A 26,430-nucleotide genomic window follows, 5' to 3' on the forward strand; every position below is an offset into this window, starting at 1 on the left:
TTTTATATTTATGGACATGTTAACTAGTACTTGAAAAATGAACCTTAGTATTTTATTTTAGATTTACTGACTGGCAACAAATAATTGAACTCATATATGAATTGAATATGAGTAAGGTTAATTAGTGAAATAAGAACTTAAAATTATTTGGAAAAAGATGCATTTTTAAATTTCAATCATACATTTTTCAATAAAATAATATTACACTCAAATTTAAAATTTTTCTTTATTTTTTAATCACACATTTCACATCAATACACAGTTTAAAAATGCATTTTTATGACAAAAATGGGGCTCAAACAATTGATTTCCACATCTTTCCTTATTCGTTCCATAATTATTAAATTACTTATTTTAGTTGATAATTAGAAAAACATAAAATCAACCAGTACTTAATTTCTTTGTTTTCTTGTTATGGTTTGTTTTAATTAGTGTAATGAATAATAATTCCTCTTTGGATTACACTTTACTCACCATTTAATACTTGTAAATGAATATTTTCTTTATAGGATGATAAATATAAATATTTTCTTTACAGGATTCAAGTAAAATTTAGCTAAAAAATAGCATACGTTCGTTCATAAAAACATTTATACGTCCTCAAAATTTATTAAATAATAATCACGAAAACATTTTGTACACTCAAATTTATTATTAAATAATGACCATGTTATCTTATGGAATGTTACATCATAATATCCCTTTAGATAACTTTGTACAACGTAAAACAACATTATTACAAAGATATCATGGCGGTCTATATCAATTTTCGTTTCATATTTTTTTCTTGCACAAGACAACTACTTGATTATTACTTCAACGCTTTATGTTGAAAGAAAGAACATAAACATTAAATTGTTCATTTTATTTGTTATGCTACCCCGAAAATGGCAATAAAAACTGCATTTTTTCATAACTAACAACCAATGAACCTAGCTCAAATTAAATTCTAATTAATTCCTAATTTAAATTGATCCCATCAATTAAAAAAAAAAATTAGTTTCCTTTTCTTTTAGTTTGTGTTACTGATATGTGAATTCTTTATTGTTTTTCCTTTTGTAGATTTTGCTATTTTATAATTTATAATGAAGTTGTTTTCAATAGTAGAAAATTTTATATGTTTTTGACGAGCATTTTAGTTATACCAATCTAACTTAAAAATTGGCAAGAGGCGAATGTGAGGTATTTCTCCGTCACAAGGGAGGGCTTATTAATAAAGTATTTAAAAAAAAAAATGTCTCTGGTATTCTCTATAGTACTACTTAGGAAAAGCAGTTCCTCGAGATTGTCTATTGAGTTGTAGCAATACAAAATGGTAATACAAATAGTTGTCGCTTCCTCTTCACATCGTGTCTATATATATATATATTTTTTTTACAAGGTGTCCTATTCTAGACTAATTCTTGGGTCTGTGATCCGGCCCCTCTTCACACAGTCCGGTTAATCGCAGGATGTGCCTCCAACTGGCCAGGGTCCGAGCGCTCCCCACCTGGTCTGACAAAGTGCCAAGCAAGCCAATCCAAGTTGCACCTTGCCTTCCAAGAATAATTCTTGCCTTCCAAGTTCCCACTTGCCTTCCAAGAATAAATCCTTGCCTTCCAAACGTTCCCTTGCCTTCCAAGAATAAATTCTTGCCTTCCAAGAGCTCCATGTTTCGAACTCACGACCTCTACTCTGCCAGGTTTGACAGCGTCCGTCCTTTGCCAGTGGAGAAGTGCCCTGGGGGGCCACATCGTGTCTATATTTCCTGGACAGAAAATTGCTCCTGTGGCAGCATTATTCCCTTTGGCAATATTGGTAAAACAATCTATTTAGGAGAGCTCTTTTTCTCCTTTTTTTTCCCCGGGGGGGGTTGGGGGTTGGGTTTTGGGGTTCTATATCAGCAATGAATTGTGCAGTTCATCCAATAAAAAAGCAAATTCAGTAATATAGAGCTATGATAGAAGGGATTCCAAATGAAGTGGTTCAAAAAATGTATAAATTTCTTTTCGTTGTATTGTATTGTATTGTGTATGTTTTGTATTGAAATTGCAAAGTTTCTTTCTTTATTTCTGTATAAAATGTTGGCAAGTAACAACTGATATATAAAACACATAAAATGAACAAGAAAAACCAGCACGTTTTGGAAATTTGACCTTCTTTAAAAGCCAGTTTTAGTTTCCACTTGGTGTATTCCAAATTCTTCTCTGTTCTTCAAAGCTTCCAACAATGGCAGATTGTTTTTCGTCCCCAAATCGACTTGCCAAAATATCATAATAAGCATCCGGATCGATATTTTCCAATACTTTTACTGAATTTCCTTGATCATGGTCAGTAGTTATCTGTCCATCTTCAGATTCAACACCTGTTGCCAACACACTTATAGAACTAGTTCCATACGTTGTCTTCAGAGTGAAATGGTCACCTGCCAAGATTACCGCACCAAGGATTTCACCCAAAAACTTATCCTGCATAAAAATGACAGCAATCTTGAGGGGATGTTAAAGAAAAGGTCCCTGTGGAAATGGTACACAAGGCTAAATTGAGAGTCAAAATCCATCTTGGTATAGTCGCTATAGAGTCGACCTTATCGAGCTTAGGACCATAGCTTGGTTCAAGTTGAGAAGGTCTAAGCACGTTCAAGGTAGTTTCAACAAAATTTTATACGGGTCACCAAACTTCATTTTGTTACATGTTCACCTATCTTAAACTTAGTCCCAAGTTGATCAGCATCCATGTCCTTTAGTTTGACTAGTGGAAAGCTCGTAGTGTGTCAGTTTAGTTGACAAATAAGTAGATTGTCTCATCAACTTTCCATTAGTCAAACTAATGGACATGGGCAGCATGATCAAATTGTAAAAAAGTTTAAGTCATGTGACCAACTTGAAACAAAATGAAATTTAGTGAGATGCAAAACGGGAAATGAAAAAAATGAGAATCCTATCAATTTCCGACATCATATCCATAGTGCATTCATTGTAGTTACCAATTCCAGCTCCAGCTCCAGTTTCTGATTTTCTGTGATTATTATTCTTTTCGTAATTTTAGATATAAAAATACACACATTCTCTATTCCTCCCAGTGTTTCTATCTCATATTCATTTAGTTAATAATTTTTTACGACTAGAACTGATATCGGACTTTGCATACCGTATGTTGATATCTAGGATGCGTTTGTTTCAACTGATGCAATCTTGAAATTAAGCGCCTGGCAAACAATGTTTCAGGTGTCTTCTTTGTCAAGTAAAGCCTTTCAAGAACTTTTTGAAACCTGCTAACTTTTTGTTGGATGCCAAGAGGGATGAGTGTGATGTTAAGACCTGAATCAAAAACCATTTTTGCTGCCAAGGGATCAAGAAACATGTTGAGTTCTGCATATTCATTTGAAGGAATGTTAATAACATTTCCTTTGTCACTTTTGTCATTGTTGATATGGCCCCCAACTATGAGTATATCCTGCATAGCTTGAAAAATCTCTGTTATATTTTCATCCAGAAGTACCTTACTTTAAAAAACTGCCTGTCTATTACAAAACAAAAGCCCTCCAATTGGATAATATGGACGGTATTAAGAAAGGAAACGAATTAAAATTTTGTCCAGTCTAATTCTAATACTGCAAACTCAATAGACTCTAATGGTCTTGAATTAGTAGACAGCTACATTGCTCTCTTATGTGACAACCAAACACAAAAAAGAATTAACGTGGTATGGTGTCTCAAGCAGTAAAGGAATTCATACAGAAGGTTAAGTTTTGCACAGTATTCTTCAAAATTATCATAAAAGAACAAGCAGGACTATTGATTGCGAGAAAGATACAAGGTGCTGAAGGAGACTATAAAGCCTTCGGAAATGGAAAATAAGTCATGTGAGCAATTACGACATATTTGGGACGTAGGATAAGACTGCATAAGATAACAAAACAAGATCTTAATTTCTTCTTTGACTAAAAGAGTATGCAAAGGAAATCACCTGGATTAGAGATCTAAAATTCTTGTCTGCACCAAGAATCTTTGCTATATTAGTTAAAGGACCATTGGTTAAAATGGTTACTTTTGATCCTGGATCAAGCGATTTCACTACTGATTCCCATATCTCCAGAGCCAGTGGTTGTCTGAGTTCAGGGTGATCTGTGTCTCGAGGAGCATCAAATTTCACTGAATTTTCTGCTGTATACCTGGGATAAAACACCGAGTTAAGTCGTAGTGCATCCAACATCAAATGATGAAAATTTTAGTTGACATCAAAATTCCAATTTTACAGAGTTCGCGGTGACGTGTGGAAAAAAAAGGAAAGAGGGATTGCTCTTCTGACACAAGAAAAAGACTAGGCGCTATGGTTGAATTGGTAGACATCAACCGTGCTGGTTGTACAGAAGGGGCTTTACACCCTTCTTGACAGAGTAAGCACAAAAAGGGGTGGGGGCCTCGGTTTTTTGCATTTTTTATTCATGCGGGGTCGGGTCGGGTCCCACGCGAATGTGAGTATCTGTCATCCAACATGTCAAGCATTTTCTAGTAGAGGAGCTTTATTCTGGCAGACATAGTCCTTTTCAGTAGTATTGAAGGATATATCACTCCTGCACTTGTAGTAATTTTGATTTTCTAGAATACTTGGAAAATGAACTTTAGTACCTTCGAGGGCTTCGAGGTAAATTACGAGCCAGTCCATACAGAGTATCTGAATCGAGAAAGCCACCACTACCATGTGGAATAGCTTTAATGTACTTGCAGTCTCCAACACCAGAAGAATTTGGATCAGATTGGTTGAGTGCAAACAAGTCTCCTAGACCAACCGGTATATCATCACGCCCCATCATATGCAGCAAATCATAGACGACATCTACTGTTGCCGCATTTGCCCATCCATTTGGACTAACTAGTACTGCCTAAACGAAAATCGCAATATATTACTGATATTTCATAAGCACTAACAAATAACATATTTTGTTTTAAGTCTTCGTTTATAACATCCTGTAAAACTCTAGGTACATCCATTTGATAAGAACTTAAAAATCGAAACATGGATGAGGTACATTTTTATTTATTTAATATAAAATCTTATCAATTCAACTAAAAGAGTTTAGTTACATCTAGTCTAGAAGACATTGAAAGTAAAGAAATATGTTTGTACTTATACCTTGAGATTAATTACTTCCACAGGTAACTTCAGGAGATACAAGAGAGCTAAAAAGTCTCCAGCACTCATATCCATGTCAAACACAATATTCTTCCCGAGTTGCCTGCCCTGGAAATCTGGTTTGTAAAGAATTGCTTTGTAATGAAGAAATTGTGTAGTAAAATTGAACCTCCCGCTTTGCTGAGGCCGGTTTAGGACCTTTAACAGTGACGAAAATAAGGTATCAATAGCTTAATTAAATGTAAATATTATGTGCTGAATATAATTCAGACAATGAATTGCTTGGAAAAAATTCTGCAACTTACATCTAGAAAGCTTTTATAAAATTCTCTTGTTAAGGAGCTGCTATTGTCATTATCAGGCTTTGCTCTAACAGCAACAAGCACAGGCACTGCTTCTCGACCCGCCACTTCTTTCGTATAGCCATCCTGATAAAATTATGCATTACGTTGGAGAAGAAGAAGTAAACATGATATGTAAGAATAGCAGCATTAAGCCAAAAATGGAAAACAGAATCAATAGCTCTACTGTACTTCAGCTCTCACATTGAGGTGAAGCCCTTATATTTTGTTTGTTTACCTTCCCGTGTGGTTTTTTTTTTTTTTTTTCATTCCATTTATTAATGATCTAGTAACTGAGATTAGGGATTTATCCATAACAAATTATTCTCCCGTTGGGTTTTTTGGTAGACCGTTTGAAGAATTGTATTAGAGGGATCAAAGTAGAGCATCATTTTGGGCCCTTTGACGCCATTCATGAAGAACAAACGAAGTTTCGACTCGAAACAAGGCGCCGGAGAGTCGTTCATGGCACTAGGTTGATGCAAGCTCACCGCCTGCTTTTTCGCTCGAGCTCCGCCTGTCATGCGTCTGGTGCTTGCCTGTAGCTCAAGCGGCAATTTTATTTCGAGAAATATTGTTTTCATTTTTCTAGCTTCTTTTTATCATCTTTCCATCTATAATATATTCCTTTAAGTCGTATATATACTTCATGTGATTATTGACTTTGAATTAGGTCTTAGACTTCATTGTATAGAATTAGAATACAATTCATTGTATTTTTTTTCTCCTTATGAATAAAATTCTCATCCTTTACCTATGGTGTTTTCCACGTTAATTCTTTGCGTTCTTGTATTGTGATCTTTAATTCATATTCTATCATATCTCACTATTCTCTAACAAATGGTATAAGCACGTGCAACTACTTTGTTGAATTGGTTAACAAGTGGTTTCAATGCGATTTGTAATTTTTCACAACCAAGAGCTCAATTTCTAGCAAGGGGTATTTTAGCATACATAGTCCTTGCTAGTTTTCTAACAAGTGGTATCAGAGCCAATGTTTGGCAATTTTATGGGACAACATTTTTGGTTTCGTTTTATAGCAAGGTTTGATAATCAGGATGGCAAGTATGAAGTTTGATACTCCACTTTTGGATTGAAACAAGGCTTTTTAGTTATGGCAGTTTTTGTTTGGATGCTGGAGGAAAAGCAACGTAAAAATCGAATTATATGTCTTGGAAGGTTTGACTATCATGTTTGACACAACTATCACTAAATTGAAGATTAGACCTCATGAGCGGTTTGATGAGGTTAATTTGGTTTCTTATAGTTAAATAAGAATTGACTTTGATGAAGTTGGTTGTGATCGGGTTGCTTGTGATTCGAGCAAATTTGGCATTGAGGAACCTGCTACTAGCTCGGGTGGAATTAGTTTTTTATTGTTGTTCGTGATTCAAGCAAATTTGGTACCCATGTTAATTTTGATCATAAGTAGTGCTTGGTTATACAGAATTTTTGGATCAATCAACAGAGGTTTAGTACTTTGGTGAATATTCAATTTGTTACAATAGTGTTGGAGTTTGGTTTGGGATCCATTTTGAAGAATACATCTCAGTCTAGTTTAGAGATTATGGATAATGCTGCTTTGTCACCACCAGCAATGTCATCGTATTCAATTGCTAGAGACAGACCTACGAGAGATATTAGGCCTACATAGAGGTACGGGGAAGCTGTTTTAGTTATGTATGCTTTAAGTGTGGTTAACATATTGAGTCTAGCAAAGAACCTTCTACAAAACATTTGGTAGTATTGCTTCTGTTTCATGGCGTGGTTTTACCCTGTTTGGTGATTATTAAATTATTTGTGATTTTGTCTTTTGTGGAGATAATTATTGAACGGTGCTTGGATTCAGTTGATTTTATTATTATTATTGTGTTTGCCCTAGTTAGGTTTTGTGGAAGAGGTAGAGAAATTTATGTTGGAGGGTTTTGTTGAAGAGTTATTCGTTTATTCTTTGTAGTGGAATTTGTCACAAGGTGAAAATTTTCGAAGTTTGTTCATTGTATTGGAATTTGTTTAGGTGGACATTTGTTGAAGTTTGACCCAAACTCCGTTGGATTTTTTGGTGGACTGTTTGAAGAATGATATTAGAGGAATCAAAATTAGACACTGGAGTTTTAGAAACATCAATTTGGGCCTCTAGCCGCCATTCACGAAGAAAAAAAAAATGATTTTGGACACGAAACAAGGCTCCTGAGCATCATTAGAGGCTTTGGACTACCGCTTGCTTTTTTGCTCGAGCGCTGCGTGCTGCCCGCCTGGGTCTTATCGATAGTGTTATTCCGGGAAACATAGTTTTCTTTTTCTAGCTTGTCTTTTTTCCTCTTTCCATCTATAATAAATTTCTTTAGGACCCATATATACTCCATGTGATTATTGGCTTTGAATAAAGTCTTAGCCCCTGTTTGATATCCGTTTTTGGGATAAAATTCATTATGCAATAATAATTTTTTGAAGAATGTGTGATTAAAAAGTAAGGAAATTTTTTTAAAATATGTGTATAATTATTTTATAGAAGAATATGTGGTTGAAAATAAGTTTTGAAAAAGTGCATTCTTGAAAAAATTTGGGCTCAAACAAGCATTTAGACTTCATTTTATAGAATTAGAATAAAATTTATTGTATCTTTTCTCTTCTCATGAATAAAATTCTCCTTCTCCACCCATAGTGTTTTCCACGTTAATTCGTTGTGTTCTTGTGTTGTAATCTTTACTTCATATTCTGTCATATCTCGTTATTCTCTTACAAGTGGTATTAGAGCATGCAACTACTTGGTTAGATTTGTTAATAAGTGGTATCAATGTGATACGTAATTCTTCACAACCAAGGGCTCGATTCCTAGCAAGTGGTATTGAAGCATACATAATCCTTAGTAGTTTTCTAACACTGTGCTAACTTCATCGAGGAGAAGCAAAGGAAGAAAAAACATATTTCTCATTAGCTACAAATAAGAGGCATATACTTACCTTGCATCTGCCCTTTCCATTCTTTACTAGGCAAAATGGATCTCGAATTCCTGTCTGAACATGGCCACTGTGGACTCCATTTCTCTTTAAGTTGAATTTAGGAACTTTCAACCCGTCAAAGAATGGATTTGAGCCATCAGATATTTGATAAGGCTTATTTGAGGTAATGACAGTAATATTCATATACTCCATCTCAGCAAATTCGTTTTCTCCATTTTGGGGTTTTCCATTACGCATGATTGAAGTAGCTACGCCGATTGTAAATGAATCCCACATAAAATAACTCTGTCATAAATGAGATTTCAATCAGTAAGTCTCATCTACTTAGTGTTTGAATGAACTCTGTTTACTCAACGCAATGTTTTCAATTAGTCTACCGTGTAAAATTGATCATCAAACCAAGTATCCCGAGCCATTTTCAAGGACATGAAGCAGTATTGTGCCTCATACGTATGCTGATTCTTCTCGAACGCATAAATTAGCTTTAAAATTGATTAATTGAACGAATTTTTACTCACTTTATGTTATATTTGACTTTTATAGGCTAAATCTACAATTTGAAGACAAACAAAGCAAAATGGAGTGATTTGAAGTATTAATTGGACAACAAGATGGCGTCTGATGAAAACTGCAAAGTCTTGGGATTTGATTGGAAGAATTGGAAGATTTTCCCAAATTTTTTGGTCGAAATTGAACTCTTAATGAGTTTGGAGACCAAAATAGATGAAACCAGAATATAGGGAATCAACCTTGACAATTTGGGACCTAAATAGATGGAAGCAAAACTTGAAGGGTCGATGCTTCGAAATGTGCAATTTTAGTCCGGTTTTAGGAAGAAAATGTGATTTTTCAGCTTGGGCTCCTAATTAGGCATCGATTTAGGTTTTGGGAGGAGAAAACGAGAGAAGATCCAAGGAATTATTGAAGTGGACGCTTCCAAAATTTCGGGTTCGAGATTAAAGAGATTCATTACATCTTCTTGTTTCTAAAATAAATGGGCGATGTTTGTGTGAACTTCTTCTAGTTTTGATTCCTTCGCCATCTTTTTGGGCTAAGATTATTTGTTAGAACGAACGTAGCTAATTTACTTCTATTCATATTTTAAATCATTTGAACTTCTATTTATTAAATTGTTGAATTTCTATAATTTATTAATTTTCATGTTTGTTATCGAGATATTTATTACATTAGATATGTTACATGTTTAATCGAAGATTATATATTGGAACACCTAATCTTAATTTTCATGAATTTGTACTAAATTGAGAGATTTCTACTTTTAATGTGGTTAATGAAAGATTTCTACTTGTTTCAAGTGGTTGTCTTAAGTTTACATTGCATCAATCTTGTAAACTATTATTGAGGATAGGAAAGTTTTATATTTATGGACATGTTAACTAGTACTTGAAAAATGAACCTTAGTATTTTATTTTAGATTTACTGACTGGCAACAAATAATTCAACTCATATATGAATTGAATATGAGTAAGGTTAATTAGTGAAATAAGAACTTAAAATTATTTGGAAAAAGATGCATTTTTAAATTTCAATCATACATTCTTCAATAAAATAATATTACACTCAAATTTTTTAATCACACATTTCACATCAATACACAGTTTAAAAATGCATTTTTATGACAAAAATGGAGCTCAAACAATTGATTTCCACATTTTTCCTTATTCGTTCCATAATTATTAAATTGCTTATTTTAGTATATAATTAGAAAAATATAAAATCAACCAGTACTTAATTTCTTTGTTTTCTTGTTATGGTTTGTTTTAATTAGTGTAATGAATAATAATTCGTCTTTGGATTACATTTTACTCACCATTTAATACTTGTAAATGAATATTTTCTTTATAGGATGATAAATATAAATATTTTCTTTACAGGATTCAAGTAAAATTTAGCTAAAAAATAGCATACGTTTGTTCATAAAAACATTATACGTCCTCAAAATTTATTAAATAATAATCACGGAAACATTGTGTACACTCAAATTTATTATTAAATAATGACCATGTTATCTTATGGAATGTTACATCATAATATCCCTTTAGATAACTTTGTACAACGTAAAACAGCATTATTACAAAGATATCATGGCGGTCTATATCCATTTTCGTTTCATATTTTTTTCTTGCGCAAGACAACTACTTGATTATTACTTCAACACTTTATGTAGAAAGAAAGAAAATAAACATTAAATTGTTCATTTTATTTGTTTTGCTACCCAGAAAATGGCAATAAAAACTGCCTTTTTTCATAACTAACAACCAATGAACCTAGCTCAAATTAAATTCTAATTAATTCCTAATTTAAATTGATCTCATTAATAAATAAAAATATAGTTTCCTTTTCTTTTAGTTTGTGTTACTAATATGTGAATTCTTTATTGTTTTTCCTTTTGTAGATTTTGCTATTTTATAATTTATAATGAAGTTGTTTCCAATAGTAGAAAATTTCATACGTTTTTGACAAGGGCATTTTAGTTATACCAATCTAACTTAAAAATTGGCAAGAGGCAAATGTGAGGTATTCCTCCGCCACAAGTGAGGGCTTATTAATAAAGTATTTAAAAAAGAAAAAAATGTCTCTGGTATTCTCTATAGTACTACTTAGGAAAAGCAGTTCCTCGAGATTGTCTATTGAGTTGTAGCAATACAAAATGGTAATACAAATATTTGTCGCTTCCTCTTCACATCTGTGTCTATATTTCCTGGACAGAAAATTGCTCCTGTGGCAGCATTATTCCCTTTGGCAATATTGGTAAAAAAATCTATTTAGGAGAGTCTAGTTCGAACTATAGTTCAAACTTATCCAATTTTAATCATACAAAGGTTGGTTATCCATTTCTAGATGTACCTATCGTCTTTCTTTTTCTCTTTTTCTCCTTTTTATTGCTCCTGTGGCAGCATTATTCCCTTTGGCAATATTGGTAAAACAATCTATTTAGGAGAGCTCTTTTTCTCCTTTTTTTTCCCCGGGGGGGGTTGGGGGTTGGGTTTTGGGGTTCTATATCAGCAATGAATTGTGCAGTTCATCCAATAAAAAAGCAAATTCAGTAATATAGAGCTATGATAGAAGGGATTCCAAATGAAGTGGTTCAAAAAATGTATAAATTTCTTTTCGTTGTATTGTATTGTATTGTGTATGTTTTGTATTGAAATTGCAAAGTTTCTTTCTTTATTTCTGTATAAAATGTTGGCAAGTAACAACTGATATATAAAACACATAAAATGAACAAGAAAAACCAGCACGTTTTGGAAATTTGACCTTCTTTAAAAGCCAGTTTTAGTTTCCACTTGGTGTATTCCAAATTCTTCTCTGTTCTTCAAAGCTTCCAACAATGGCAGATTGTTTTTCGTCCCCAAATCGACTTGCCAAAATATCATAATAAGCATCCGGATCGATATTTTCCAATACTTTTACTGAATTTCCTTGATCATGGTCAGTAGTTATCTGTCCATCTTCAGATTCAACACCTGTTGCCAACACACTTATAGAACTAGTTCCATACGTTGTCTTCAGAGTGAAATGGTCACCTGCCAAGATTACCGCACCAAGGATTTCACCCAAAAACTTATCCTGCATAAAAATGACAGCAATCTTGAGGGGATGTTAAAGAAAAGGTCCCTGTGGAAATGGTACACAAGGCTAAATTGAGAGTCAAAATCCATCTTGGTATAGTCGCTATAGAGTCGACCTTATCGAGCTTAGGACCATAGCTTGGTTCAAGTTGAGAAGGTCTAAACCAGCACTTTTTGGAAATTTGACCTTCTTTAAAAGCCAGTTTTAGTTTCCAATTGGTGTATTCCAAATTCTTCTCTGTTCTTCAAAGCTTCCAACAATGGCAGATTGTTTTTCGTCCCCAAATCGACTTGCCAAAATATCACAATAAGCATCCGGATCGATATTTTCCAATACTTTTACTGAATTTCCTTGATCATGGTCAGTAGTTATCTGTCCATCTTCAGATTCAACACCTGTTGCCAACACACTTATAGGACTAGTTCCATACGTTGTCTTCAGAGTGAAATGGTCACCTGCCAAGATTACCGCACCAAGGATTTCACCCAAAAACTTATCCTGCATAAAAATGACAGCAATCTTGAGGGGATGTTAAAGAAAAGGTCCCTGTGGAAATGGTACACAAGGCTAAATTGAGAGTCAAAATCCATCTTGGTATAGTCGCTATAGAGTCGACCTTATCGAGCTTAGGACCATAGCTTGGTTCAAGTTGAGTAGGTCCAAGCACGTTCAAGGTAGTTTCAACAAAATTTTATACGGGTCACCAAACTTCATTTTGTTACATGTTCACCTATCTTAAACTTAGTCCCAAGTTGATCAGCATCCATGTCCTTTAGTTTGACTAGTGGAAAGCTCGTAGTGTGTCAGTTTAGTTGACAAATAAGTAGATTGTCTCATCAACTTTCCATTAGTCAAACTAATGGACATGGGCAGCATGATCAAATTGTAAAAAAGTTTAAGTCATGTGACCAACTTGAAACAAAATGAAATTTAGTGAGATGCAAAACGGGAAATGAAAAAAATGAGAATCCTATCAATTTCCGACATCATATCCATAGTGCATTCATTGTAGTTACCAATTCCAGCTCCAGCTCCAGTTTCTGATTTTCTGTGATTATTATTCTTTTCGTAATTTTAGATATAAAAATACACACATTCTCTATTCCTCCCAGTGTTTCTATCTCATATTCATTTAGTTAATAATTTTTTACGACTAGAACTAAGGTCTAAGCACGTTCAAGGTAGTTTCAACAAAATTTTATATGGGTCACCAAACTTCATTTTGTTACATGTTCACCTATCTTAAACTTAGTCCCAAGTTGCTCAGCATCCATGTCCTTTAGTTTGACTAGTGGAAAGCTCGTAGTGTGTCAGTTTAGTTGACAAATAAGTAGATTGTCTCATCAACTTTCCATTAGTCAAACTAATGGACATGGGCAGCATGATCAAATTGTAAAAAAGTTAAAGTCAAGTGACCAACTTGAAACAAAATGAAATTTAGTGAGATGCAAAACGGGAAATGAAAAAAATGAGAATCCTATCAATTTCCGACATCATATCCATAGTGCATTCATTGTAGTTACCAATTCCAGCTCCAGCTCCAGTTTCTGATTTTCTGTGATTATTATTCTTTTCGTAATTTTAGATATAAAAATACACACATTCTCTATTCCTCCCAGTGTTTCTATCTCATATTCATTTAGTTAATAATTTTTTACGACTAGAACTGATATCGGACTTTGCATACCGTATGTTGATATCTAGGATGCGTTTGTTTCAACTGATGCAATCTTGAAATTAAGCGCCTGGCAAACAATGTTTCAGGTGTCTTCTTTGTCAAGTAAAGCCTTTCAAGAACTTTTTGAAACCTGCTAACTTTTTGTTGGATGCCAAGAGGGATGAGTGTGATGTTAAGACCTGAATCAAAAACCATTTTTGCTGCCAAGGGATCAAGAAACATGTTGAGTTCTGCATATTCATTTGAAGGAATGTTAATAACATTTCCTTTGTCACTTTTGTCATTGTTGATATGGCCCCCAACTATGAGTATATCCTGCATAGCTTGAAAAATCTCTGTTATATTTTCATCCAGAAGTACCTTACTTTAAAAAACTGCCTGTCTATTACAAAACAAAAGCCCTCCTATTGGATAATATGGACGGTATTAAGAAAGGAAACGAATTAAAATTTTGTCCAGTCTAATTCTAATACTGCAAACTCAATAGACTCTAATGGTCTTGAATTAGTAGACAGCTAGATCATGGTCAGTAGTTATCTGTCCATCTTCAGATTCAACACCTGTTGCCAACACACTTATAGGACTAGTTCCATACGTTGTCTTCAGAGTGAAATGGTCACCTGCCAAGATTACCGCACCAAGGATTTCACCCAAAAACTTATCCTGCATAAAAATGACAGCAATCTTGAGGGGATGTTAAAGAAAAGGTCCCTGTGGAAATGGTACACAAGGCTAAATTGAGAGTCAAAATCCATCTTGGTATAGTCGCTATAGAGTCGACCTTATCGAGCTTAGGACCATAGCTTGGTTCAAGTTGAGTAGGTCCAAGCACGTTCAAGGTAGTTTCAACAAAATTTTATACGGGTCACCAAACTTCATTTTGTTACATGTTCACCTATCTTAAACTTAGTCCCAAGTTGCTCAGCATCCATGTCCTTTAGTTTGACTAGTGGAAAGCTCGTAGTGTGTCAGTTTAGTTGACAAATAAGTAGATTGTCTCATCAACTTTCCATTAGTCAAACTAATGGACATGGGCAGCATGATCAAATTGTAAAAAAGTTAAAGTCAAGTGACCAACTTGAAACAAAATGAAATTTAGTGAGATGCAAAACGGGAAATGAAAAAAATGAGAATCCTATCAATTTCCGACATCATATCCATAGTGCATTCATTGTAGTTACCAATTCCAGCTCCAGCTCCAGTTTCTGATTTTCTGTGATTATTATTCTTTTCGTAATTTTAGATATAAAAATACACACATTCTCTATTCCTCCCAGTGTTTCTATCTCATATTCATTTAGTTAATAATTTTTTACGACTAGAACTGATATCGGACTTTGCATACCGTATGTTGATATCTAGGATGCGTTTGTTTCAACTGATGCAATCTTGAAATTAAGCGCCTGGCAAACAATGTTTCAGGTGTCTTCTTTGTCAAGTAAAGCCTTTCAAGAACTTTTTGAAACCTGCTAACTTTTTGTTGGATGCCAAGAGGGATGAGTGTGATGTTAAGACCTGAATCAAAAACCATTTTTGCTGCCAAGGGATCAAGAAACATGTTGAGTTCTGCATATTCATTTGAAGGAATGTTAATAACATTTCCTTTGTCACTTTTGTCATTGTTGATATGGCCCCCAACTATGAGTATATCCTGCATAGCTTGAAAAATCTCTGTTATATTTTCATCCAGAAGTACCTTACTTTAAAAAACTGCCTGTCTATTACAAAACAAAAGCCCTCCAATTGGATAATATGGACGGTATTAAGAAAGGAAACGAATTAAAATTTTGTCCAGTCTAATTCTAATACTGCAAACTCAATAGACTCTAATGGTCTTGAATTAGTAGACAGCTATATTGCTCTCTTATGTGACAACCAAACACAAAAAAGAATTAACGTGGTATGGTGTCTCAAGCAGTAAAGGAATTCATACAGAAGGTTAAGTTTTGCACAGTATTCTTCAAAATTATCATAAAAGAACAAGCAGGACTATTGATTGCGAGAAAGATACAAGGTGCTGAAGGAGACTATAAAGCCTTCGGAAATGGAAAATAAGTCATGTGAGCAATTACGACATATTTGGGACGTAGGATAAGACTGCATAAGATAACAAAACAAGATCTTAATTTCTTCTTTGACTAAAAGAGTATGCAAAGGAAATCACCTGGATTAGAGATCTAAAATTCTTGTCTGCACCAAGAATCTTTGCTATATTAGTTAAAGGACCATTGGTTAAAATGGTTACTTTTGATTATTGGATAATATGGACGGTATTAAGAAAGGAAACGAATTAAAATTTTGTCCAGTCTAATTCTAATACTGCAAACTCAATAGACTCTAATGGTCTTGAATTAGTAGACAGCTACATTGCTCTCTTATGTGACAACCAAACACAAAAAAGAATTAACGTGGTATGGTGTCTCAAGCAGTAAAGGAATTCATACAGAAGGTTAAGTTTTGCACAGTATTCTTCAAAATTATCATAAAAGAACAAGCAGGACTATTGATTGCGAGAAAGATACAAGGTGCTGAAGGAGACTATAAAGCCTTCGGAAATGGAAAATAAGTCATGTGAGCAATTACGACATATTTGGGACGTAGGATAAGACTGCATAAGATAACAAAACAAGATCTTAATTTCTTCTTTGACTAAAAGAGTATGCAAAGGAAATCACCTGGATTAGAGATCTAAAATTCTTGTCTGCACCAAGAATCTTTGCTATATTAGTTAAAGGACCATTGGTTAAAATGGTTACTTTTGATCCTGGATCAAGCGATTTCACTACTGATTCCCATATCTCCAGAGCCAGTGGTTGTCTGAGTTCAGGGTGATCTGTGTCTCGAGGAGCATCAAATTTCACTGAATTTTCTGCTGTATACCTGGGATAAAACACCGAGTTAAGTCGTAGTGCATCCAACATCAAATGATGAAAATTTTAGTTGACATCAAAATTCCAATTTTACAGAGTTCGCGGTGACGTGTGGAAAAAAAAGGAAAGAGGGATTGCTCTTCTGACACAAGAAAAAGACTAGGCGCTATGGTTGAATTGGTAGACATCAACCGTGCTGGTTGTACAGAAGGGGCTTTACACCCTTCTTGACAGAGTAAGCACAAAAAGGGGTGGGGGCCTCGGTTTTTTGCATTTTTTATTCATGCGGGGTCGGGTCGGGTCCCACGCGAATGTGAGTATCTGTCATCCAACATGTCAAGCATTTTCTAGTAGAGGAGCTTTATTCTGGCAGACATAGTCCTTTTCAGTAGTATTGAAGGATATATCACTCCTGCACTTGTAGTAATTTTGATTTTCTAGAATACTTGGAAAATGAACTTTAGTACCTTCGAGGGCTTCGAGGTAAATTACGAGCCAGTCCATACAGAGTATCTGAATCGAGAAAGCCACCACTACCATGTGGAATAGCTTTAATGTACTTGCAGTCTCCAACACCAGAAGAATTTGGATCAGATTGGTTGAGTGCAAACAAGTCTCCTAGACCAACCGGTATATCATCACGCCCCATCATATGCAGCAAATCATAGACGACATCTACTGTTGCCGCATTTGCCCATCCATTTGGACTAACTAGTACTGCCTAAACGAAAATCGCAATATATTACTGATATTTCATAAGCACTAACAAATAACATATTTTGTTTTAAGTCTTCGTTTATAACATCCTGTAAAACTCTAGGTACATCCATTTGATAAGAACTTAAAAATCGAAACATGGATGAGGTACATTTTTATTTATTTAATATAAAATCTTATCAATTCAACTAAAAGAGTTTAGTTACATCTAGTCTAGAAGACATTGAAAGTAAAGAAATATGTTTGTACTTATACCTTGAGATTAATTACTTCCACAGGTAACTTCAGGAGATACAAGAGAGCTAAAAAGTCTCCAGCACTCATATCCATGTCAAACACAATATTCTTCCCGAGTTGCCTGCCCTGGAAATCTGGTTTGTAAAGAATTGCTTTGTAATGAAGAAATTGTGTAGTAAAATTGAACCTCCCGCTTTGCTGAGGCCGGTTTAGGACCTTTAACAGTGACGAAAATAAGGTATCAATAGCTTAATTAAATGTAAATATTATGTGCTGAATATAATTCAGACAATGAATTGCTTGGAAAAAATTCTGCAACTTACATCTAGAAAGCTTTTATAAAATTCTCTTGTTAAGGAGCTGCTATTGTCATTATCAGGCTTTGCTCTAACAGCAACAAGCACAGGCACTGCTTCTCGACCCGCCACTTCTTTCGTATAGCCATCCTGATAAAATTATGCATTACGTTGGAGAAGAAGAAGTAAACATGATATGTAAGAATAGCAGCATTAAGCCAAAAATGGAAAACAGAATCAATAGCTCTACTGTACTTCAGCTCTCACATTGAGGTGAAGCCCTTATATTTTGTTTGTTTACCTTCCCGTGTGGTTTTTTTTTTTTTTTTTCATTCCATTTATTAATGATCTAGTAACTGAGATTAGGGATTTATCCATAACAAATTATTCTCCCGTTGGGTTTTTTGGTAGACCGTTTGAAGAATTGTATTAGAGGGATCAAAGTAGAGCATCATTTTGGGCCCTTTGACGCCATTCATGAAGAACAAACGAAGTTTCGACTCGAAACAAGGCGCCGGAGAGTCGTTCATGGCACTAGGTTGATGCAAGCTCACCGCCTGCTTTTTCGCTCGAGCTCCGCCTGTCATGCGTCTGGTGCTTGCCTGTAGCTCAAGCGGCAATTTTATTTCGAGAAATATTGTTTTCATTTTTCTAGCTTCTTTTTATCATCTTTCCATCTATAATATATTCCTTTAAGTCGTATATATACTTCATGTGATTATTGACTTTGAATTAGGTCTTAGACTTCATTGTATAGAATTAGAATACAATTCATTGTATTTTTTTTCTCCTTATGAATAAAATTCTCATCCTTTACCTATGGTGTTTTCCACGTTAATTCTTTGCGTTCTTGTATTGTGATCTTTAATTCATATTCTATCATATCTCACTATTCTCTAACAAATGGTATAAGCACGTGCAACTACTTTGTTGAATTGGTTAACAAGTGGTTTCAATGCGATTTGTAATTTTTCACAACCAAGAGCTCAATTTCTAGCAAGGGGTATTTTAGCATACATAGTCCTTGCTAGTTTTCTAACAAGTGGTATCAGAGCCAATGTTTGGCAATTTTATGGGACAACATTTTTGGTTTCGTTTTATAGCAAGGTTTGATAATCAGGATGGCAAGTATGAAGTTTGATACTCCACTTTTGGATTGAAACAAGGCTTTTTAGTTATGGCAGTTTTTGTTTGGATGCTGGAGGAAAAGCAACGTAAAAATCGAATTATATGTCTTGGAAGGTTTGACTATCATGTTTGACACAACTATCACTAAATTGAAGATTAGACCTCATGAGCGGTTTGATGAGGTTAATTTGGTTTCTTATAGTTAAATAAGAATTGACTTTGATGAAGTTGGTTGTGATCGGGTTGCTTGTGATTCGAGCAAATTTGGCATTGAGGAACCTGCTACTAGCTCGGGTGGAATTAGTTTTTTATTGTTGTTCGTGATTCAAGCAAATTTGGTACCCATGTTAATTTTGATCATAAGTAGTGCTTGGTTATACAGAATTTTTGGATCAATCAACAGAGGTTTAGTACTTTGGTGAATATTCAATTTGTTACAATAGTGTTGGAGTTTGGTTTGGGATCCATTTTGAAGAATACATCTCAGTCTAGTTTAGAGATTATGGATAATGCTGCTTTGTCACCACCAGCAATGTCATCGTATTCAATTGCTAGAGACAGACCTACGAGAGATATTAGGCCTACATAGAGGTACGGGGAAGCTGTTTTAGTTATGTATGCTTTAAGTGTGGTTAACATATTGAGTCTAGCAAAGAACCTTCTACAAAACATTTGGTAGTATTGCTTCTGTTTCATGGCGTGGTTTTACCCTGTTTGGTGATTATTAAATTATTTGTGATTTTGTCTTTTGTGGAGATAATTATTGAACGGTGCTTGGATTCAGTTGATTTTATTATTATTATTGTGTTTGCCCTAGTTAGGTTTTGTGGAAGAGGTAGAGAAATTTATGTTGGAGGGTTTTGTTGAAGAGTTATTCGTTTATTCTTTGTAGTGGAATTTGTCACAAGGTGAAAAATTTCGAAGTTTGTTCATTGTATTGGAATTTGTTTAGGTGGACATTTGTTGAAGTTTGACCCAAACTCCGTTGGATTTTTTGGTGGACTGTTTGAAGAATGATATTAGAGGAATCAAAATTAGACACTGGAGTTTTAGAAACATCAATTTGGGCCTCTAGCCGCCATTCACGAAGAAAAAAAAAATGATTTTGGACACGAAACAAGGCTCCTGAGCATCATTAGAGGCTTTGGACTACCGCTTGCTTTTTTGCTCGAGCGCTGCGTGCTGCCCGCCTGGGTCTTATCGATAGTGTTATTCCGGGAAACATAGTTTTCTTTTTCTAGCTTGTCTTTTTTCCTCTTTCCATCTATAATAAATTTCTTTAGGACCCATATATACTCCATGTGATTATTGGCTTTGAATAAAGTCTTAGCCCCTGTTTGATATCCGTTTTTGGGATAAAATTCATTATGCAATAATAATTTTTTGAAGAATGTGTGATTAAAAAGTAAGGAAATTTTTTTAAAATATGTGTATAATTATTTTATAGAAGAATATGTGGTTGAAAATAAGTTTTGAAAAAGTGCATTCTTGAAAAAATTTGGGCTCAAACAAGCATTTAGACTTCATTTTATAGAATTAGAATAAAATTTATTGTATCTTTTCTCTTCTCATGAATAAAATTCTCCTTCTCCACCCATAGTGTTTTCCACGTTAATTCGTTGTGTTCTTGTGTTGTAATCTTTACTTCATATTCTGTCATATCTCGTTATTCTCTTACAAGTGGTATTAGAGCATGCAACTACTTGGTTAGATTTGTTAATAAGTGGTATCAATGTGATACGTAATTCTTCACAACCAAGGGCTCGATTCCTAGCAAGTGGTATTGAAGCATACATAATCCTTAGTAGTTTTCTAACACTGTGCTAACTTCATCGAGGAGAAGCAAAGGAAGAAAAAACATATTTCTCATTAGCTACAAATAAGAGGCATATACTTACCTTGCATCTGCCCTTTCCATTCTTTACTAGGCAAAATGGATCTCGAATTCCTGTCTGAACATGGCCACTGTGGACTCCATTTCTCTTTAAGTTGAATTTAGGAACTTTCAACCCGTCAAAGAATGGATTTGAGCCATCAGATATTTGATAAGGCTTATTTGAGGTAATGACAGTAATATTCATATACTCCATCTCAGCAAATTCGTTTTCTCCATTTTGGGGTTTTCCATTACGCATGATTGAAGTAGCTACGCCGATTGTAAATGAATCCCACATAAAATAACTCTGTCATAAATGAGATTTCAATCAGTAAGTCTCATCTACTTAGTGTTTGAATGAACTCTGTTTACTCAACGCAATGTTTTCAATTAGTCTACCGTGTAAAATTGATCATCAAACCAAGTATCCCGAGCCATTTTCAAGGACATGAAGCAGTATTGTGCCTCATACGTATGCTGATTCTTCTCGAACGCATCGAAAAATTCTCTAGTTATTGGGATGGTGTTTGTGGCGTCCAATGGTATAAGAGTAACTGGGATGCCAGAATGAATCACCTGTTTCACAATGAAACAATGACAGATTTATGAATCATTCACTACGTGTAAAGATGAACCACTGTAAATTTGAGTGCGCTTTATGTGGTTAGATTTTATTATTATTATTATAATTAGGATATGGCTTCATTTCTAACATGACACCCAATCTAACATCTTAGGTACCTGATATGCAGCAAAAGGATCTCCAAACATATTGAATTCTGCATAAGGATTGTACGTGTAGGCAGTGAACAAATTGCCACGGTTTCCACACTGCCGAGTTTGGCATGCTGAGATGGCCTTCCGAGGGCAGCAACCAGTTGGGTTTTTCGATCTCACACCACCGCCCATGACATAAATGTGCTCAATGTTTTTCTTCAAATGTGGATTATTCATAAGAAAAATCGCAAAATTTGTGTGCGCTCCAATAATGAGTACAGTGATTGGACCAGCAGAAATTTTGTCTATCATTACTTGCTGAGCAGTGGGCTGCCTTAGTGGTGAGTACTTCCTCCTACCCTGATTCCAAGTTTTAAGTTCAGAAATTTTAGGCGAAAGAGAGAATGAGGAACAGAGCTGGAAAGATGCATTGGTAGCTTGTTTTGTAAGCTGGACTCGACAGTACTAGACAATATTAATGAAGATAAAGAAGTACAATCTTATATTTTTTCGAACAATTATATTGTCTAGTGTTATGTACCAAACATGCGCAAATTGTTCATATATCCATTCGCATTCCTTGGAGAATAGGAGCAAAAACTTCGGTAGACTTACTTGGACCATATCTATTCTTCGAAACCAACATACTTTTCTACTAGAAATAATTGATATATAGGGTGCCATACCTGTGGAAGAAAGCTTTTTCGAAATCCATAGTTTGTATCAATATCTAATCTTCCTCCAGGACCTACTGGAATGGCTTGTCTGTACCTACAATATCCTGCTGTTCCATTCCCCTAAGAAAATGAGCCAAATTATCAATACATTGAAAAGGCGATGACAAATATTCCAATGCGAGGCTATAAGTTATAAATCTAATTCGCTATACACTTCGTGTCTATAGCATGAAGCCATGTCATCCCCCTGGCTACCTAGTAGTATTTATGCAAGCTAAAGTGATAATCGTATAATAAATGTCTTTCTTCTTTCATGATTACCTTCCTCGAGTATGCATACGGCTGACTTACCTTTAAAAATGTTGCAAGCAACATAAAGGCAGAGAAAAAGGAAAAACTTGTCATTTTCTTCATCAATTAGCTTCCTCGAGTATATATGTGTTGATGAGTTGCTATATGAATATTGTATATGAAAAGTCAGGGAAAAACCTGCTCAATTATAGGCAGATATCCACCAACATTCTGCATAATGGTACCATCTTCAAGTATTGCACCTTCACCTCCTACTCCAACTGCAATGTCGTCGCGTCCCATCATGTAAAGAACATCATAGACTTGATTTACAGCATGTCCAGCATCAGTCCATGCATTTGTGTTTATGGTAATTGCCTGCATCAAGATGGTGATGATTTTACTACAACAAACCAAGCCTTAGTTCAAAAGTTGGGTATTTTTTGCTCGTTATCATATAATCGCTGCTTATTCTTAAACTTCCCATTCGACTAATAATTTTCACTTCCCATCTCCTGGAAACTATTTTTGCTCCACTTGCTCTTATCCCTCTCTGGGAGATTTTCGGTTATAGGTTCTATGAGAGCACAGAAGTTTATTTTCTTGAAGATGTATTTCTTTTACTTAGTATTTTTAGACTGAGCTTTTTAAACATTGCGTAAGACTCCTAATTATACTTGTAGCAGGAGCATTTTATTTTATACTACTTGTGCACGAGTATTATACAGTCATTTATACGATAATACATGCTTTCGAGACTAATGCATTTGATATCTATTCATGGATTTCATTAATAATATCACTGATACATAATCCTATTTCTTGATTCAATATTGACAACTACTCTGCTCTGTACCAATATTCATGAATCCACTTCACAATTCAGATTCATGTTCACGACTTTAGATTATGTTTTAAACACATCTACCTAAACCTTTTTCTGCGACTCTATCGTGTCCATAGCTGGTTTTACTGGAAATAACCGTGATTAGATAGGATATGCTTAGGTTCACTAGCAAGACTTTGCTTCTCAATGTATATCTCTTTCTAGTTCATTGAAGTTTTCAATAAAAATAAGAGCTTCCACTGTGAAAGAACAGAAGGAAAAAAAATAAAAAAATAAAAAAATCTATCCATATATATAGAGTGATGCTTGGTGTACATTATGGACACCATAATGGTGTCCATATTGCACACATGGCAACCCTTATTGTTTACAAATCTAGTCACTCATCTTCAATTTGGAGAAATCAAGTCACCCAACTCCGACATGCTTGCGAATCTAGTCATTCATCATTTCATTGTCCGTCAAGTTAACTCATGTATTATAATGATTTGGATATTATGACTACGCTTCTCAATGTATATCTCTTTCTAGTTCATTGAAGTTTTCAATAAAAATAAGAGCTTCCACTGTGAAAGAACAGAAGGAAAAAATAAAAAATAAAAAAAAAATATATCTATATATATAGAGTGATGCTTGGTGTACATTATGGACACCATAATGGTGTCCATATTGCACACATGGCACCCCCTTATTGTTTACAAATCTAGTCACTCATCTTCAATTTGGAGAAATCAAGTCACCCAACTCTGACATGCTTGCGAATCTAGTCATTCATCATTTCATTGTCCGTCAAGTTAACTCATGTATTATAATGATTTGGATATTATGACTACCTTATATATTCACATCACACAACAATGCACACCATTCATTTTAATTTTTATTTATTTATTTTTGAAAGGGCATAAACTAAATGAACATTTTTACACGTCAGTTATTCATTATTTTTTACATTAAAGTCATCATATTTCGTTAGTTGAATTGACAATAATGTAAAAAGTGACCATATCACAAGTAAATCGAATTTGGTGACTGGTCGCACTAAATTGAAAACAAGTGTCCAAATTTACACCAAATTGAAAACGAGTGACATGAATGCACCTCCACTCAAAGTTGAATCACTAGCATTGCATTAACCCTCAACCATTCATGTAAATCTTCCTTCTAGCTCAACCATTCATCTAAATCTTCTTTCTAGCTCAACACGTGTACGGTGAGCAAAAGTAGCTAACTCATACTTAAGTTCACAAAAATTGGCAACTACACCTTTCTCCATATAGGTCATGTTACTTGTACTTGTTTGTTCACACTTTGATTTACTCAGGCCCACCTACTCGTCTCATATGGGGGTCGGACCCCACGTCATAACCCCCACATGGGACCCGACCTCATGTGAGAGGAGTGGTGGGATCGGGTAATCTAAAATGTCAATAAACAATTACAAATTGTTTAATTCTTCTCCATATAGTGGAGCCATTTTAGCCCTCATAGTTGAACCATTCAACGGAAAATTTCATATGCTTACTCCAATGAGTGGTAGAGGAAAGGAGGGATACTTTTTTAAAGGCTATGCATACGAGGTCAATCGATTTCTTGACCAAAAAGAGCAGAGATTGTGACAAAATTAATTTTCTATACTTTGTCTACGACATTGCCTTGTGTGCAGGAAGAATTCAATTCTCTATAACTTTAAAAATTAGTGAAGTCAAAACTTGAGGGCAAATTTTTTTTTTTTAATTAGGGCTGACCTTGAGATTTTATGTTTCTTGTGTTACATTTTAAAATGGGTCCTTTTTCATGTAATTAAAAAATATATATATTCTAATAAATAATTTCATTACAAAAATACGATATTTAAATATTTATCTACTTTTTCACATGTCGTGAATAAGAAAAATGCAAGTAAAGTTCTAAAACATCGCCTGCACTTCATCAAAATTCATATGTCATCAGCAAACAATATCCAGGCCACTAGGCCCTTCGTGAAATTTCATATAAGCAAACCTTGAAATTAAATACAACAAACACCACGTGTAAACCTTAAAATGCAACAAATCATGTATTTTTTCTCGCATTTTTAGAAGCAAACTCAATAATTAGACTTTCATAATTAATGTGTTCGAGCAAACCTTGTTCAATAGATATCAAAGCTAATCCATTTAATTGTTCTTGTATCATGGTTGATCGCAAATAAGATTTTAATAACTTCAATTTGAAAAGCTTCTTTTGATAGATGCAACAATAACATGAATTGTCTTTAGTATTTTATAAACAATAAATGTATTCAAAAATCAATCCAATATTTTCAAATAAGTCAATATATCAAAAATCATCTTTATTTCTTTTGGTAAAATAGTTCACAAAATTTTTTACTCTTGAAACAAATCTTCGCCATCAAAATCACAAAAATTTACATGTCTTAGATCAATGTCAAAATGATCACAACATGCTTTCATATTTTACAACATCGAATGAGCTTAATTACAAGACAATTGCATATCAAATCAAGTCAAGTCAAATGCCTACAATTAATAAAGAAATAATTCATAAAGAAAAACAGTTAAGTACTACTTATTGAAATTAGCTAAGTACTACTTATTGAAATTAGCTATGAAGGAACCTAAGCCATGTGAATCCTCGCCCTTGCTCTAATAAATGTCTTGGCATGATACACAGGACAATTATGTTAAATAAGAGTCATTTCTACCTCTTTTTTCATAAATATTGTGTCCTTTAACTAACAAAATAATAAAAAATTTAAAATTTAAAATTATTAGATAAAAAAAAAATTTGGTACCCTTAGGCTCTATACGATCATACCACTTGTGCATTTTTAGGACCGCCTCTATTTCTAATATCACGTCGAATCATGCTTCTAAATGCTGACGGAAGAGTTCAATTTTTTATAACTTAAAAAAATAGCGAAGTCAAAACTTGAAGTAAATTTTTAATTTTTTTAATGCTACGTTGAGCCATGCTTATAGCAGACCCATGTTCTTTTAGATGAAATCAGTCATACTTTTTAATCTGTATACTATTCTTGGAACTAGCTGAAAAATCAACTAAGAAGTCATTTTTAGCCT

The 26,430-nt window shown here is 34.3% G+C and overlaps 3 protein-coding genes across 4 annotated transcripts in view; all 3 read right to left on the minus strand.

Annotated features, from left to right (window-relative positions):
- The window catches only part of LOC111366029, a 37,558-nt gene that overhangs the window by 10,362 nt on the left and 766 nt on the right, over positions 1 to 26,430 (minus strand). Inside the window, exons 2-13 of one of the 2 annotated variants that reach the window (XM_022986657.1) lie at positions 22,699 to 22,878; positions 22,219 to 22,329; positions 21,557 to 21,892; positions 21,215 to 21,391; positions 20,838 to 21,122; positions 17,839 to 17,961; positions 17,534 to 17,731; positions 17,029 to 17,282; positions 16,429 to 16,571; positions 15,856 to 15,917; positions 15,037 to 15,342; positions 14,217 to 14,354 (exon numbers count right to left, since the gene is read on the minus strand). In XM_022986657.1, coding sequence (XP_022842425.1) covers positions 14,217 to 14,354; positions 15,037 to 15,342; positions 15,856 to 15,917; positions 16,429 to 16,571; positions 17,029 to 17,282; positions 17,534 to 17,731; positions 17,839 to 17,961; positions 20,838 to 21,122; positions 21,215 to 21,391; positions 21,557 to 21,892; positions 22,219 to 22,329; positions 22,699 to 22,878 — 2,313 coding nt within the window. Of the gene's footprint in view, positions 1 to 11,553; positions 12,011 to 14,216; positions 14,355 to 15,036; positions 15,343 to 15,855; positions 15,918 to 16,366; positions 16,572 to 17,028; positions 17,283 to 17,533; positions 17,732 to 17,838; positions 17,962 to 20,837; positions 21,123 to 21,214; positions 21,392 to 21,556; positions 21,893 to 22,218; positions 22,330 to 22,698; positions 22,879 to 26,430 lie in introns of those variants that run through there. The other variant, XM_022986674.1, reaches the window with a different exon arrangement.
- LOC111366047 (pyrimidine-specific ribonucleoside hydrolase RihA-like) lies at positions 1,991 to 8,888 on the minus strand. The gene is made up of 8 exons (XM_022986688.1): positions 8,797 to 8,888; positions 8,420 to 8,704; positions 5,421 to 5,543; positions 5,116 to 5,313; positions 4,611 to 4,864; positions 3,949 to 4,153; positions 3,130 to 3,435; positions 1,991 to 2,447 (listed from the first exon to the last, which is right to left on the minus strand). Exons 1-8 carry the CDS (start codon positions 8,845 to 8,847, stop codon positions 2,154 to 2,156), a joined length of 1,716 nt encoding a protein of 571 aa, XP_022842456.1. The 5' UTR covers positions 8,848 to 8,888; the 3' UTR covers positions 1,991 to 2,153.
- On the minus strand, positions 12,180 to 14,164 carry LOC111366052. The gene is made up of 2 exons (XM_022986701.1): positions 13,701 to 14,164; positions 12,180 to 12,511 (listed from the first exon to the last, which is right to left on the minus strand). Exons 1-2 carry the CDS (start codon positions 14,010 to 14,012, stop codon positions 12,218 to 12,220), a joined length of 606 nt encoding a protein of 201 aa, XP_022842469.1. The 5' UTR covers positions 14,013 to 14,164; the 3' UTR covers positions 12,180 to 12,217.

This window comes from Olea europaea, chromosome 2, assembly GCF_002742605.1.
Source record: "Olea europaea var. sylvestris chromosome 2, O_europaea_v1, whole genome shotgun sequence".
NCBI classification, from domain to species: domain Eukaryota; kingdom Viridiplantae; phylum Streptophyta; class Magnoliopsida; order Lamiales; family Oleaceae; genus Olea; species Olea europaea.